The following is a 16,309-nucleotide window of genomic DNA, read 5'->3' on the forward strand; positions in this document are numbered from 1 at the left end:
CGCAGCGGTACATCTTCCTGACGATGTTGCAGTGTCGTGTGAGGAAGGCCGTAGGAGCTTGAAAAGGTGCGTTGATCAGTCTGCGCGTCAAGCACCAGGGCACGTTCTGCTAGCTTGGCGCGCGAAGATGCGCGTCCGAAAGCGTGGGAGCAAAGCTGGGATGCACAGCGCGGCAGCAGGGCAGGTCATCGTGGTAAAGCAGCAAGAGCGTCAACGAGGCGCCAATCGTGATTGCGACCCTCACGCCTCTCGAGACATTTGACCAACAGCTCATGCAAGAGCGAACGTGCGCTCGACGCCTCTTCCATTGGCGGAGTCTGGAATGCTAGATCGAGCGGACCTGCATGCAGCGTGCAGTTCTTGGCATCCGCGAAAGCGCGACGCGTGGAGGGGGGACGCTTGCTCGTCGCAGAGCATGTGCTTTCACCATTCTTTTTCGTTATCCCCATCCAAATTGCTCAGGGCTACGAGCAGACGGCGTGATGGGTCAGTCTGTCACGTGTCAAAGACGTAGGGATAGGCTGCGATGGATGCGATGACCCAACGAACAATGAGCATTGTAGCGTACGCTGGGGTCTTGGATGGCCGTTACGTTACATTCCGAGCTTGAAGCTACTCTTTGCGAGCACGCGTGTATGTACGAACATTGACAGTCTCAAATGTGAGGTTCAGCCCAGGACACGCGGATGCTCAGAAGTGCTCGCCACTGTCACACTCCGAGAAGCGATCACGGCTGAATGAAGGGGGCCGGAACGCCAAGAAGAGCGGAGCTTCAGGCACGTGTCAAAGTACAGCCTGTACCACAAGTCGAGAGGCATATTCTTGATTGGCCACTGTTTAATATCGACGATTCGACCGTGTATTACGACCAAGGGCCCCCGTCACCCTGCTGGCGCCGTGTTGGTGAGTGTTGGTCAGGTTGCGCGCTGCTTGTATTGATGATACACCCGTCCACTACTCGCAAAATTGAGAATCACATTACAGCAGTGATGTGGTGCACGGTTGAGACGAAATTGACAAGAGACGACTTTCGAGTGTGTTCTAATTTACAACATTGAGGTCTCGTCCGGCTCGATACCAGTGCCGAGCAATTTTGTTCCGCTAGCGTGAGGGATAGTGTCGTGCAAGGTCGACCAAGCCGCAGGCTACGAATTCCCGAAGGTCCAGCCCCTAGGTCCCGATTTGTGGCAACATCTATACCTGACAGCTTACGAATGGCCCAATACGAGTCTGCTCAGTAAGCTGTCGGATCACCCTTGATCCAGATGACTTGTGCACGTGCTGTTGCCACCAATGTACCTTTATCTTGACACGAGGGGGCCGAATTGTGGCGATTAGGCCTAGCCCTCCATAGTCAAGAGCCTCAATCTAGACGAGCCGGTCGAACATTGCCGACGTTACCTGCAGTCACGAGTGTTAATCATCCCACGTCCGTGCACGAAATTGAGATAGCCTCGATTGGTGTCCACCTTAGCGTCAAAATCGAGCCACGCACAGGACTCCAATATTCGACAGCTCTGAAAAATTGGAGTGTAGCTTGACCGTCAAAGCACAGCCGGAGCATCTTCTGAACTTTCGTTGGAACTCTAGGCTGATCGATTGAGAATCCGACGGACAGGCAGACCAACGTCAGTGACACGTGTGAGCTTTGCAGCGGTCATCTCGCCTAATCCGTTGCAACACTTCAAATTGACCAAGCGCGAGATCTCAAAGACGAAAAGCGGACTAGCACTCACGCTAAATTTTTCCTCGTCATGTCAATTGCCTCACGCCACCGTCGCGATCGATCAGTGCGATGCGTCGGCCCTTCTCTTCAAAGCGGCCTCGATCGTCTCGATCGTGAGTGGCGACAAGCGCGATCAACGACAAACCTCGCTTCGATCTCACCCACTGAACTCGGATCGAGCAACGAGCGGTCCCTCAGAATGTCCTCTTGGACTCTGAAGTGCACGTGGCCCTCACGAAAGCTGCACGTTCGACTCGGTTATTCAGCTCTCGAGACTGTCCTACGGTCCCCACGACCAACGACGATGCGGCTCTTCAAAGTCATTCCGTCAGAGTCCGCCGCTGGAAATGCCCAGCCGTTCGCTCGCGAAGCGCCCATGTGAGCGTCTTACAGAGGTATGAATGAATTGCAGCAGACGGGGCGAAGAAGGGCGGATGCCGCCATGATCACTCGAATAGGCAAGATGAAATGGAGGATCAGGGCGGTTCAGGGAGAGGGCTGAGCGGGAGCGTTTGAAGTCATTCGGATGCCAGAGCCATGCTGCGCGTAGCCACGCCTGGCGTCATCACTATCAACACGGGCAGGCCATCCACTTTCTCATCCTTCAAAACGCATCAGCGTCCCTAATCTTCGCCGCAACACCTTTGGCTTTCCCACCTGGCATTTTGCGTCCCGTGTTGGGTCCCCTTTTACTCTTGCCATGATGCTTCAACTCCTTTCTCTGCCTTCTCTCCCTCTCCGCCGCAATCCTGAGCTGAATCAATCGATCATCTCCCTCTTTCAGCGCCTTTTCTGCTGCCCCCCGAGAAGGCAGCGGAGCGTCGCGTGCGGAAGCTGGTCCGGAATGAGTAGATGCGGCATGATGATTACCTGGGCGCCTTTGACGTGGTCGACGAGACATGCTCGGAATGTCCGGCCCTTGCATATCGGGGGGCCTGTCTTCGAGAACGGCTGTCCGACGTCCATAAGGATTCTCATCTTCTCCTTCCTGGTCTTCGTCGTCTGTCTCCGAAGTTTGCTCCCTTTGATCTTCATCCTCACTCTGATCCGCGCCTTCGCCTGGAGCTCCTTCGTCTTTGACGTTCAATCGAGACATGTACTGCGGCATGACGGGGATGAAAAGGTAAGTGATTATGTCGCGTTGTGGCGTCGTCCCGAAGATGTCCTGCGACATATTTGGACAATATCCAATCATCGGCAACCCACCTCTTCCAGCTCCCGGCTCTTGATGAGTCCTGCAAGACCGCTCGCATCCGTGATGACATCCAGCATCAGGTCGTCCTCATCTTCCGCTGGCATTGCACCACCATTACCGTCCTCGACATTTGAATTCTGCTTCGAAGCTCTCTCTCGCTCCTTCTGAGCTCGCCTGAACGCTCTGTCGGACGAGACGTAATCGCCGAATTTTGGACAGTCCTCTCGCGATACTTGATATCTGAACCTCTTGTGAAAGAACCGAATGACGCAATCGATGTCGCGATCGAAGAAGCTGGCAGATAGCAACGGAGACGTCTTAGCTGGGCGTATTCGGTGCTCCCAGACAAGTCTCGAACGGCGCTTACAATTCGGCATTCAGATGCTCAACGGACACCATCTGAGGAAAGTCGATGAGGACAGCGGAGAGCGTCGTGCCATCTTGCAAGTGTATCTCAGTCTCGTCTATTTCTTCTCCCGAACCATCCAAGTCCGAGTCTTCATCTCCGGCATCTTGCTTCTCATGCTCATCATTCTCCCCGCAGGCACGTCCGTTCGCCTCAGACGGAGTGTGAGATGCGTTTCGCGATACAATCCTTTCAAACCCGTTTCCCTTCTCCACCACCCCGTCCGCTGTCACACTCTCTTCTCGCTCATCGCGTAGCCTCTCGTTCTTCGTCTCTTCTCTGTACGTTGTGTTCTCCGCATCCACCTCATCCTCAGACTGCTTTTCCAAGACCAAAAGATTGTACTCGTTAAAGTCTCCATGGACCAGTCCTGCCTTGGCCAATCTGACAATGAGATTCATCAGCTGATCGAAGAGCAAAGGAATGGCTTCTTGTGGCAGCGTCGCGATTTGGCGCAGTGGATAGGCGGGGATGCGCGTCATCAGGACGGCGTGACGTGAGTAGGCCAAAGGTCGAGGCACAGGGAATGAATGAGCGTAGAGCGCCTACGAGATCGAGTAGTGAAGTCGAGCGTCAGCGGCGTGAATGACACCGGCGTGCATTCAGCTTGTGTGTCTGTGTCAAGTCCTTTGCCGCACTTGCGCGTCATCATGCCTTGGTCCCCAACGAGCCTCCCCCACCCCCACCCCCTCGCTCATCTACAGCACGTTAACTCACATTCATGAATTCCCACTCCTTCTTGGCAGCCAACTTGGAGAGGTACATCCAGCTCGCATTCTGCCGCTTGCCGAGATAGTCCCTCTTCTCCTTTACAGCTCTGAAAGATATCCTGCCCAATCGGTGGATCTTGAGGATAGCTTCTGGATGATCTTCGAACGATGTCGAGACGCTGTAGATGTCTGCAATGCAACGTCAAAGGAGGAATGTATGCTCAGTCGCGACAGGATCCGGTATTTGATGCTCTGCTTGCCTACCCACCACTCTCTTTTCCCACGCCTACTCTTGGTCCTGTACCCTCGAGGCCCTTTTCCCTCAGCGCTTTCACAGCCAACCAATCCGCCCCCCCATAAGTGATCCTGAAGCCATCATAGCTCGCATTCTTCACCCTAGCCACGAGATTACGCTTGGCTAGTCCGCCTGCTATCCTAGCCAATGACGAAGAGTTGAGGGATCCGACGGCAGATGAGAGAGCAGAGGTGGGAACTACTTCATAGTGAGCCGAGAGCGTCTCGAATGCTCGAAGCACGCGCCATTCGTCCGACGTCAGATAACGCAAATCGGTCGCGTCAAGCTTCATGGTGGCGTGTATGCTACGTTGCAATGCAGCTGCGCGTGTAGTGGACGGCCCACCTGCTTTCTGATCGACCTGTTGTAGTTGCACGTAGCAGGTGAGAGTAAGATGGTATCCGCTGCCGCTGCAGCTAATCGTGGATGCTGCAAATTTGGATTTCGGCGGATGCGGAGAACGCGCTTTTTTTGCACCGCCACTCACGTGACCGTGGGATATGCGTCACGGGGCTTCTGCAGACCTCGAACCGCGAGGACCCGTGAATCAAGAAATTTAATCGGTGGTACTGATCACTTGTCGAGACAAACCCAGGGGGTCGATTTGTCTCGTCGAGCTTGCATCAGATTGAGTCGTACATAGCAGTCAAAATCTCTCGAGATTCGTCTCTGTGACTCCCTCGACTCTGACGCGGCATAATATGCAGCAAAGATTCGACATTACACATTGCAGTCGAGTGCAAAGGGGCACCGCTAGCGACGAGTGAGAGGGTAAACAGAAGCGGAAGCTACCAAGAGCGATACAGCAGCGCTATGCTACAGTGTGGGACCATTCCTCCTTTTGCAAAAGATTTGCAGATCTGATCATCAGCTCTACCTGCAGATCGAGCTCTGACCAACCGTCTTGCATCTTCTGCACAAAGCTCTTCACTTGCGCATCCTTCTCGAGCCCCAGTCCAGCTTTGACGAAGATCTCTGACCAGTCGATCAGTCTGTCCATGATGAATTGGCGGGCGGCTTCGTCTGGACATCGACGAGCATGTGCTGTCAGATGCTGCATAAGACTCAGACGCGCATTCCATCCATTCTTGTCCGTGCCATGGTCAAACAAATGTCCAGCATGGCCCGTCTGGAATTCGAACAGCTTGAACGCGCGGCGAAAGGCTGCTGCTCCCGCATAGCCCCGCGCGACCTTGACGAAGCGCTCAAAGAGGTCGATTGTCGTTGCAGCTTGTTCCGAGATGCTGACGCAGCCCAACAAACTCCACTCCATAGCGTAGATTGCCGCATGCAACTCTAGATCGAGCTTGGTTGAGGTCGAGTTGCGAGCAGCCTCTTGCGTTTGCGAGAGGATGCACCGGGCGGCTATGAGCACCTCTGCGCGCTCGGCAGGTCTGGCGAGGTGCAGATGCACAAGCTCCCGCACGATTGTGATCAGCGTATCTCTCTCGCTTTGCTCAATGTAGGAACCCGCGGTCTGCACGAGCAGATGGATGAGTCTATCCGAGGCGCTGGAAGAAGCTCCTCTAAGCGTCTCGTCTTCCAAAGTGGAGCGCAAAGCTCGGCAGATCGTTTGCACCATCGCTGCTCTCATCCATCGTCTGCTGTTCACACCCCTCAGACGTTCCAGACCATGCTTTTCTTCTGCTGACAGGTCCTCGTCCTTGATCCGATCGACTTGCCGCTGCATCGTGCGGATGCACCTGCTTGCTTGACACAGCAAGCCCAAGAAGGCCTCTGCTCCGTCGCCTCCTGCTCGAGCGATCGCCGCAATTAGATGCGGGCTTGCGCCTTGATTGAGCGCTTCTATGGGTGTTTTGTAGACTCTCAGGATATGCTGGAGTTCACTCGACGAATCTCGATGTATCAACGGTACCAGCTCTGCTTGATGCGCTTCTGAAATTGCTTCGAGCGATGGCAGATACATGGTGCTATTATAATGTACGATTGCGCGGTCGCTCAAATCCAGCTGAGACCGTGTCGCGTTGCAGAAAAGACTTGTGATCTCTTTTTGTTGGTCGGGTGGACAAGGCTGAACGTTGAAGGTCTTGTCAAAGAGACCGCTCCGATGCTCCATCGGCTGGCGTCGAATGAGCAATGCAACCAAAACGCTAGATCGCTCCAATGCAATACCCTTGAGTGACAATTGCACAAAGAGGTTTGCCACAAGCAAGTAGACGTCTATGTGTGGCATCATCTCCAACACAAGGAGCGCAAAGTCGATCGTGTCGTCCGGATCGAAGATGCCCGAGTCGCGCGCTCGCTCGACCAACGCTTTGGCTGTGCTGACCTTGACGGGAGGCGGAGCACTCTTGTCCTTTTCGCTCAGCCGATGGGGTTGCATCGCATGTTGGCAAGCCTTGTAGAGCGTCAGCATCCACCCTCTTGCCACTTGGCGGCGTAACTTCTTCAAAATGGAAAGGTTGAGGCACAGGCTTCGGTGCCATGCCGAAAGATCCGTATCGAGCAAGATGGCCTTGGACTCGGGCAACAAGAGTGCGGGGTTCGAAGCCCGGGCTAGAATGGCTAGCATTTTGAGCTTGAGTATAGGCACGAGGGTCTCGTAGGAATTTGTGAATTTGCTCGCTGCGAAGAGGACCTGCTCCACTTCGATATGTCCCAGAGCAAGCATCTCTTCCAAATCTTCTTGCCAATTCCCTCCCTGCTTCACGTCCATATCATCCTCCGTTTCAGATGCAGCTACAAAGAGCTCCGAGCCCAATCGCGTAGCGTCCTGCCACTGCTGCCGTACCTCGGGATCGTCCGAAGCATGCACGTGGAATCGTATGAGATCCGTCAATCTCGACAGGCTTTGAGCCGAAGTACGATATCTTGGTCTTCTTGCGTCTAGCCAAAGATCACGTGCGCGGACTCGCAGAGTGGTGAAGACCTGGGGGTCGATCTCGAGCTCGTCGACATAGAGCTGTCTGGCGCTATAACGACCCAGTATAGGATGCAGCGCTGTTCGTAGCAAGCCACTTTGCAGGGCCAAGCTACAAAGAGGGTGTATGACGCGACAAATGATGATTCAGTAAGAGCACGCGAGCGGCACGAGAAGGCAAATTTTTCGAACTCACAGACTGATAAGGCGGCCTTTTTGACCCGACGTACCGTGCTCCCACCTCCAACGAATCTCTTGCGCATTCGTCTCCTCGCTCAAGCCCCACTTCCAAAGCCTCACTTCGGCCTGCTCATCGACCACTTCGGTGTCCCCTCCATCAGCATTTTCGAGAGCCGCAGAGGCATTGGCGTACTGACGAGCGAAAGTGTGGAGCGACATGAAGTTCTCACGGGGCTCCACGATCCTAGTGACCAGCGTCCGAAATACTGATGGATTCTTCTGAGACCGTATGAAAGCCATTCGATTAGAGCTGCACATGTTCCATTCCTTCTTGGTCAGGCGATCAAGCCAATTGCCAATCAGAGGCAGACGAGCAGCATCGTGAGGCGTCACTGTGACGCCACGACAGTGTCGCTAGCCACGAAGCAAGATACGGTTTCAATTTTCGTGCTCTTTCATCCATACGCATTCTGTGGACGAAGAATGTGACTTACCATGGACTTGTCGACGTTTTGCAAAGGTGCGAGCAACCCATCCAAAATCATCGCATCATCACCTTCCAGCACGGCCTCGATGCGTCTCTTGAGTACTTCCGAGAGGAAGTGTGCCCAAACCATCGTCTCTTGCTCATTAAAATCCGGCTCTTTCTGCCGAGAAGCAGCATATGCGACGATTTTATCCAGGCACGCATCTCCAATAACCGGGAAGATGATCGCCAATCCTTCGCTGAGACCTCCAGGAACGTGGATGACAGAGTTCAGAGCCACTCTGGCATCTGCATCTCGCCTGCATCGATCCAACAAGGCTCCAAAAGTCTTGGGCACCATTTCTGCATCCCCAGAGACGAGGGCCAAGCACAATGCGACGACGCAGTAATGTCCTCTTCGTTCGCCCGATTTGGCCCTCTTCACGAGCAACTCTTCAATATAGGCATGATGCTTTGCACCTCGAAGAAAAGACTCGACGATGGCTTTGCCAGCTCTCAAAGCTGGGTCCTTCTCAGCGTAGGTCCCTTCTCGTTTTGCTACTTCACTCCATGGCTCGTCCGAGGCGCTCCAAGCAGCCGTGATGACGAGTCGTGCACAGCTCAGAACGAATAGTCGTTTAGCTCGAAGAGAGAGTTGGTCCAGCCTCGTGACTCTCGTCCGTCCGGGAGTGATTCGCTTTGGAGCCCATGATCCTGCGCATCTCACGGGCCACGTATCACCTTTGCTCTGCAAGGCCTCGACCAGCTCCAGCGCATGCGCGGTGTCCAACATGCTCAAAAGACCAAGTCTCACCATCGTCTCTTCGTCCACGCTTTTCAACAGGTCTTGCCACGTCGCCTCGGGACCTCTGTTCAGTATGGCAATGAGGCGCGGTCTCAATGGTCGAGGAAACCGTAGCAGACGATCTTCGGTCAAGTTCTTCAGGTAAGGTGAGGATGGAGTGCTAGGAAGACACTCGAGCAGCCTAGAAGCAGCTGATGCATCTCCTGCTTCATCCCGCGCAAATAGCAGCTTGATGACACGAACGGCACGCTTGAGCAGGGTGTTGCTGAGCGAACCTTTGGTCTGCGAGACTGCAGTATCCCGGGAAAGACTTGAAGCGAAGTAGGCATTGCAAAGGTCCAGTTGATGTTTTGTTGTGCCTTGACGTTGGGAGCCGACAGCTTTGAGTATCGTGTCTACGCTCAACTGGTCCACCTTTGCTTCCGGAACCTGACCCTTGATGAGCCTCATCGTGAACGCAAGACCTATGGATGCATTTTCGCTCCCGAAAGAACTTGGCGCGACGCACGCTCTGGCTATCAATTTTTGACGAAGTGATGCCCTCTCTGGAGTGCGCCTAGAATCCGTGGACTCGATCCATCTTGTGAGTGCGTGCGGCTGAGCTTCGACGAGCAGATCCAAGCAGTTCTGATCCAATCTGAGCAAGATCTCATCGTCAAGTGTCCATAGCAGGTTCTCAATCGACGAAGCGGTGCAAACGGGTAAGAGCTTGCGGAGCGCATCAACTTGAAGCACGTCCTGTGCTAGGCGGACGACGAGGAGCTCGATGGCTGGGACCCTACTGTCTTCAGCCCGATGGACTGCATACTTGATCTTTGAAAGACCCTTGACGAGGAGAGATGCAGATCTTGCGCTCAGTCCTCGATACAAGGCGAACAGCAAAGACTCGTGGGGATCAAGTGCGAGTCGAGCAGCAATGCCACGCATCAGATCCTCAGCTTGATCGCGCTTCTTCCAGATGTCAACAAAGGTCTTTACTGCCGCCTCATCCACGCGCGAATCCAGTGCCCTTTTCCTGTAGACGAGTAGCGCATCTAAGCACCAATCCACTTGCTTGAAAGCGCGCAGGCAGAAAGCCACGCCGCTTGCTGAAGAGATCCTAAGGAGAAGGTCATCGAAGAGAAGCGGACTGTGCCCTGAGATGTTGTTGAGATTTTTGGTGTAGCGCACGAGTACTTGATGCCTCTGGTGAAGCGTCACGTGGGCCAAGTCTTCTTTCAGTCGCACATCCATGACGGCGAATCCAATGGAGGGAGCTTGGTGGATTTGGGACAAAGTTCTTGGAAATTGCACGGGGAGCAATCAGTACCGGAAGCTGTTTCTCTTTGTAATTCACTGGCGCCCAATCCTTGGCCAGCTTGTGCAAACGTTGGTGCTAGTTGACGTCAAAGTCGAGTCACTTGCTCTCAGAAATTGCCACAAGACGAAGTTTCCTACATCCCGAGCCCCTTCTTGCAGCCTTTCCAACAATAAAAGAGGGGCGCGACTCGGCTTGCTGGCTGAAGCACGGCTTAGCGTGGATGTGAACAGGATGAGCGAAGCGCTGAGCGGTGCTGAGCAAGCCCCGCCCTTCGAGTCATCCAGACAGAGCACGCAGGCACCGCGCACCGCCACTTTGCGGGCAAATCAAACCCGATCACAAGACTCAAAACTTGAATAAGCCGAGATCGGGCGCTCATGCTGCAGCAAGTTGGGTAGCAGTACACTCAACTACTCACACTCGTGACTACTTATGCGAGAACGGCACGATTCGCGCCCGTGACTCAAGACTGCCGGTGACTCGCCATCCAAATGCGCGCTGGATGCGTGGTTGCATGTGCCGCACCCTCACAGTGCCGAACCGCCGCACGCATAGGGCCCGCCGTGATGATGATGATCATGAAGGACACTCGTCGATGCTCGATCCGGACGCACTCAGACTAGGTGCCTGCATCATCCAGCACTCAAACTTGTAATTACTCGGCCATTCACGAATCTCGCAGGCGACGTGACCCGTGACTCGAGCCGTCGAAAAGCGGGAGGGATGAGAGCCTCCTGCGCGCGTGGGTGCGTGTCGTCAGCGCGGTCAGGGAGGTCACGTGTTTGTCAAAAAGTCTCGTGCGATAGATGTGTGCCCGCGCGCATAGCTTGGAATTTTCGTGTGTGCATGGCACGCGCGCGACCCAGTCTCGGGCGCTGCATGTTGCTCCACGTCTTCGTACCTTTCCCACCTTCCTCAAAGCCCCATGGCCCCGTCACATCACTCGTGAAATCCTCTTTGCGACTCCAGCACATGATCCATCGACATCGCCCCGGACCAACGACCATCTTTGCTGCGCATACACTGGAAGCGCCGCGCAAGGTTGTAAAAGCCAAAGCTATCCAAAGCCCATCTTGACCTGCCACCCAAGCCTTGCACTTCTGCTGCGATCCATTCTCGTCCTGACCTCTGAAACCGCACGCAAACGCCAAGCCCGACAGCCTCGCCAAAGATGCGTCTCTTGACTCACAATCTGCTGGCCTGTCACGCCAAATCCTGCGTATCCACCTCCAACAATTTCCCACTCTCTTTCAAAGAAGTCCAGCTGGAACTGATCGAGGCTGATTTCAACGAGCCTTTCTTACGAGGATTTCTGAACAAGGTGGACTGGAATGCGTTGGTTGTCGCTTCGAGACAGGTGAGTTCCGCAGGCTGGCTGGCATGCATGCGGAGATTGACCTGGCGACTGGAGTTGCAAATGAGCGAATAGCGCTTGGATGACTCAATTGCGCTGCACTTTGCAATGCTTCTCTTGCATGGTAGTTGGGCGATGCGAGCTTGCCTGAAAAAGGTCCGGATCCGACGGACCCAATGATCGACGGGGAGACGCTCAAGGCGCTGCACCACGTGCTGCTTGAGGTGAGTGAACCTACGGTGAGGGTTGCGGGCGCATGTATGCGGTGGCACAGGGCACATGAGCAGAATGATGAGAAAGATCAATACAAAAATTAATATCAACTAGAAGCTGTTGCTGAGCCTTTTGCGGCAATGCTTATAAAAAATCTCTCTGACAAGCTCGAGTGGTTGCGGGAGGCGCGAAAGAAAGCATAGGGGGCGTGTTGAGATGGTGGTGCTCACCGATCCATCCCTCATTCTCGTACAGATCCACGTCATCGAGGGCCAAATGGTGTGTCCCAACTGCGCCCACATCTTTCAGATCAGGAATGGCATTCCAAACATGGTGAGCGCGAGCGCGAAGTGTTAAGACTAGCAGTCGTCGGATCAGCATCGAGGCGCTTCATGACAAGTGCTGCGCACTTCTGACATACCAAACCCTTCAACTCTCGTCCCCTCGCAGCTTCTAGCAGAGCATGAAGTTCCCAAGTGATCCCGCACACATCTGCCTATTCTCGATGAACACGAGGCATGCGAAGATCATTCAAACTCAGGAGAAAGGCATCGCGCACGTCGTACCGAGCCCGAATTCGGAAGCAGGCGATGGAACGAGGAACGACGTCGTGGCATCCACGATTTGCACGCGCCTCTCAACCCCTTGACGGGCCGCAGACAGGCCCTGAAGGGACATATTCAAAGCTCTTCGCGGCGCAAACGCGTCAACAAATAGCAAGGCAGTCTGACCTAACCTCGCTTCTCGCAGCGCGAGCTGCGGGGAGGCAGGCGTGGTCCGGCTTCTCGTCCAGTTGACGATTCTCAACAATGTTGCGCACGCCCCGATACGAGCTCATACCTGCCAGTCAGATTGTGTGATCATGGGAAAAAAGTCACAGTGAGCAGTCTGGATCTGGCCATCACTCTAGGACTTTGCAAATCCCCAGATCGGGGCGCAAGCAAGAAGGCGCGCACGAGCGAAGCACTTTGTGCGGACTTCGAGCTCCGCACGACCGAGCCATGTCGTCAATCGGCTCGATAGATATGCACATGTACGATAGATGCGCGCGCTGAGGAGAAGGTCCCATCCCATACCAAATCAACTCGTCAGACCACGCTCGAGAGTGTTGCGAGGAAGCGTGGTCTAATTTTCTAGGCGTCAAGCAAGGACCTCCCCCCACCCCCCTTCCCGGTAACAGTGGTAAGGTTAATGACTTGGCTCGGTCTGGGAGGCGAGTGAGACGAGCACAGCTTCAATAACGGCCTGGCGTAAGCAGACGAATCAGATTGGGGGGCATGCGTGTGTTTTACAGAAAATGCGAAAATGCGAAAAGTCAAATGTTGGACAGTAGTCGCTTGCGCGTGAATCAAGATGGGGGAAACGCGGTAGAGGTGTGCCCGCTCCCTTTTTTTTTTTTTTAGGAAACGATATGTTTGAGGTGATTGGTGTATCGACTAGTCAAGTCCGCACCCAACGCGCCGCCCGCTCTAAACTCTTTCAAAATCTGGCGCGCGGTCCAAAATCGAACGAGAAATGAGAAGAAAAGGGCGGCAAAAAGAAGTGAGGGTGTGGAAAGAGTTAAAGGTCAGCAAAGATTGGTCCGGAGAGCGGAGAGGAAGGGGGGGGGGGGGGGGGGGGGGGGGGCGACAAGGTCTTTTGGACATGCCCTTGAGACCTTTTCCGCCTGGCCGTCTTCATGGCGGCTGGCAGCGGCTACGAGCTTGGGAGCTCAGGAATTTTCAATTGCAAGGCGGAACCAACGTCTAGCGGCACTCACCCGAGCAACAAGATCCTCGACTTGCGCCGCTGCTGCGTGCCCCTCGCACCCTCCTCTTATCCAATTCCACGCGCATCCTCCCAGCACCTGCGCAATGCACGCATCGTTTCGCTCCTTGTCCTGCAGGAGCGCAAAGCGGGACCATTTGTGCAGGTTGTGCAGGAGATCCAACAGCTTCTCCAGGACGATGCGTCTTGCCTGTGCTCGTGCGGATTCGGGAGCGTCGCCGGAGCGGAGGTGGGATTGAAGAGGCGCGCCTGCGCTTGGAGAAGGAATTGGCGCGACGGATGACCAAGTGGCATCCTGAAAGACCTCTATTTGTCTTCTGCACATCTCAAAGATCAGACCGATGAAGGACTGCGCGGTCAAAGGCGTAAAGGAGGGGGGGTAACGAAGAGTTCCGGTGAGCCACAGCGCACAAAAGGCGGGCACGTGCGTCCCGCACGTCCAAGCCATTCGACGCTCACTTGAAATTGGACACCTTTCCAATCCAACACAAAGGACATTTGGTCCACGATGTGCAGTAGGCTATCCGTCTGGCGCTTATCCCAAACATTCATCGCTCCACCCTGGACCAGTCTGACGAGCTTCGCAAGCAGCGCGCTGCTGAGCAGCGTAGCGATGGCTTCTTCATCGCCACCCACAGGTTCATCTGTCCATCTCTCCACAAAGCTCGACAAATTTCGATGCCAAGCAAATTCGGACAGATCCGCGACGTTCCTTCTTGCCTTCCATTTCGCCTCCGTCGAGGCGGAGGTGGAAGGAAGCGCTGATTCAGATGAAGATGCAAAAGGATCCCATGCGCACATTTCCATCCTGCTCCAAAAATTCCAAATGTCCGCAAGGGCCAGACCTCCCCAAGCCACATTATACTCTTCCGTATACTCTCCTCTCCACTTTTCGAATCGGCCGTGCACGCTATCTTCATCGTCGCGTGCCCCTTGCGCTTCCGCTTGGTCGATGGAGCAAGGGTACCTGAACACGCTGGAGTGTACGTCCGAAAGCAGGTTTTCGACGCTCGATTGGACTTCTTGAAGCGTTTGCTGCGCCTCTTGATCCGATGCGCCCAGCACATCCCCTCCGCTCACATGTGCAGGCGTTTCGAAGTCCATCGGGCGGACGTCTTGATCGCTGGACTCTGATACGTCAGGATCCAAAGAGGCTGTGGGCGGTCCGTGAAACAAGGCCAGACTATTGAACAGCACCTGCAAAGTCTGTCGCTTAGCTCTTTGCGTTCTATGCACCAAAGCATCTTCTCCCTGCCTCTCGAGCCAATCCAGCATTTCGCCCTGTGCAATAAGCGCGGTGAGACGATCCAGTAAGCAATCAGCTCTGGGCTGATCAAGCTCCGCGCAATGCGCGCTTCTTCACCCTCCATCAACTCACCTTCTCCTCGAACAGTACCGCCAGTGCAATAACGAATTCCTCGAGCGTCTTGAAGAATTGCAACTTCTCATGCGCCTCTTTCACGCTCCCCCTACTCTCCTCTTCCTCCTCTTTCAATCCTTGCAGGCCTCTATTAGCTTGCTCCTTGACGTTCCTGTGCGACGTCTCCATTTCCTCGAGCGCGAGTAGACGCGATGCGAGTGTGCTGGTGGTCGTGCCAGATTTGGGAAGAGGCGTGACTTGGGGAATGGGCGCGGGTTGATAAGGCTATCGCGCAAGTGGAGGGCAAGAAAAAGTTGGCTGATCAGCCAATCTAGCTCGGTGATCCCGTATCGCACGCAAACATGCACTCACTCTTCCATTCTTCTTCTTTCCCCTCTCCACATTCTCATCACCCAATCCCAGTCCCATCCTCTTCAATTGAGCTTTCTCCCACTCATCATCGCTCTCCAGCTGATCCTCTTTGCCGCCATTTTGCGTGGCAACGTCCTCCTTCGCATAAGTCCTCGAGACCGCCTCTCTTCTAATCTCCCTCTTTCGTCTCTCCTCTTCCCTCCTCTCCTTCTTACCAATCAAAAACTTCTCCTCCTCCTCCATCTCCAAATCCGTGTGACCGCGAGTCCGACTGGATGCAGGTCCCATTTCATCTTGCTGCTCATCCGCATCCGCATCCGAATCCGAGTCCCTCTGCAATCGTCCGCTTCTGCCTCCTTTCATCTTGACCGCATCATCCGCCAGCGAGATGTAATCTGTAGCAGCCGCGTCATGTCCGCTTCCGGAAGCAGCGGCGCTGCCGTTGCCATTCCTGGCCGCTCTTCGACGAGCTTCTTTGAGCTCGGCGATCCTCTCTGCGCTCGGTATCTCCTCCTCTGCATATAAGCCCACACCTTGCTCCATAGCACTTTCCGCCACCCCATCATCATCCACCTGGTCAAGCGTCTGACCAGAGCTGATGGGAGCGCGGGGCGTGGCAGCTTTCAAGCTCGCCATCATTTCAGGTCCATACGAAGTCTGATTCTCCGTCCGAATCTTCGCCGCATCAGAGTCCATCCCCACGTCCATGCTCCTCTTCATCCCTATCCCGCGCTCAGCGCCAAGCGCACCCAGCGACGGACCAAGACGCTTCCTCTCACGCGCAGCATCAAAGTGCTGTGCAGAATCAGTACGAGATGTTGAAGGTCGGAGGAGGGCCGACTTGCCTGACGCTCGACCTCTCGCCGCTCGTCGAACTGCCGATCCGCCCTCTTCTTCTTCTTCTTCTTCTTCTGCTTCCTTCTCCTCCTCCTTCTGAGCTCCGTCCGCTTTCTCTGCGCTAGCAATGGTAGAGCCTAGGGATGTAAGATTTGATCGATCCTTGCTGCCCGCAGTGGAAGGGAAGATGGCGCTGGCGCTGGAGCTACCTCCCCCAGCTGCACCTCGTGGTTTACGTTTCTTGAACAATGAAACGCTAGCAGAGCCCGAAGCGGCGGATTGATGGTCCATGATGGAGCACCAAGCAGGGGTTGGATATGATGATCTGAGCGCTCTAGATGCTACGCAGCTGGGCTCACAATTGAGCGCAAGACTTCGGACTGAAAGAGAGCAAGACCACTCGTGAGTGTGAGTGTGAGTGCGAGTGGAGGTGCGCGCGGGG

The 16,309-nt window shown here is 54.7% G+C and overlaps 4 protein-coding genes across 4 annotated transcripts; 1 reads left to right on the top strand and 3 right to left on the bottom strand.

Moving 5' to 3' along the window:
* Window positions 1–2,117: 2,117 nt before the first annotated feature.
* On the bottom strand, window positions 2,118–4,624 carry IE81DRAFT_361208 (hypothetical protein; the record flags this gene model as incomplete). Its single annotated transcript, XM_025516726.1, has 5 exons — window positions 2,118–2,825; window positions 2,933–3,215; window positions 3,289–3,872; window positions 4,045–4,216; window positions 4,302–4,624. 5 exons carry the CDS (start codon window positions 4,622–4,624, stop codon window positions 2,331–2,333), a joined length of 1,857 nt encoding a protein of 618 aa, XP_025367648.1. The 3' UTR covers window positions 2,118–2,330.
* Window positions 4,625–5,035: 411 nt separating this feature from the next.
* Window positions 5,036–10,345, bottom strand: IE81DRAFT_342707 (hypothetical protein). The gene is made up of 3 exons (XM_025515710.1): window positions 7,888–10,345; window positions 7,410–7,807; window positions 5,036–7,325 (listed from the first exon to the last, which is right to left on the bottom strand). The coding sequence occupies exons 1-3, from the start codon at window positions 9,895–9,897 to the stop codon at window positions 5,144–5,146; spliced, it is 4,590 nt and encodes a 1,529-aa protein (XP_025367649.1). The 5' UTR covers window positions 9,898–10,345; the 3' UTR covers window positions 5,036–5,143.
* Window positions 10,346–10,882: 537 nt separating this feature from the next.
* IE81DRAFT_325544 (Trm112p-domain-containing protein) lies at window positions 10,883–12,075 on the top strand. The gene is made up of 3 exons (XM_025514551.1): window positions 10,883–11,321; window positions 11,447–11,542; window positions 11,787–12,075. Exons 1-3 carry the CDS (start codon window positions 11,136–11,138, stop codon window positions 11,886–11,888), a joined length of 384 nt encoding a protein of 127 aa, XP_025367650.1. The 5' UTR covers window positions 10,883–11,135; the 3' UTR covers window positions 11,889–12,075.
* A 796-nt stretch (window positions 12,076–12,871) lies between these two features.
* Window positions 12,872–16,292, bottom strand: IE81DRAFT_325545 (hypothetical protein). Its single transcript, XM_025514552.1, has 5 exons — window positions 15,031–16,292; window positions 14,677–14,943; window positions 13,758–14,579; window positions 13,291–13,647; window positions 12,872–13,017 (listed from the first exon to the last, which is right to left on the bottom strand). Exons 1-5 carry the CDS (start codon window positions 16,156–16,158, stop codon window positions 12,931–12,933), a joined length of 2,661 nt encoding a protein of 886 aa, XP_025367651.1. The 5' UTR covers window positions 16,159–16,292; the 3' UTR covers window positions 12,872–12,930.
* Between the last annotated feature and the right edge of the window lie 17 nt (window positions 16,293–16,309).

The sequence above is a fragment of the Ceraceosorus guamensis genome (assembly GCF_003144195.1).
Source record: "Ceraceosorus guamensis strain MCA 4658 unplaced genomic scaffold IE81scaffold_66, whole genome shotgun sequence".
Classification (NCBI taxonomy): Eukaryota; Fungi; Basidiomycota; class Exobasidiomycetes; order Ceraceosorales; family Ceraceosoraceae; genus Ceraceosorus; species Ceraceosorus guamensis.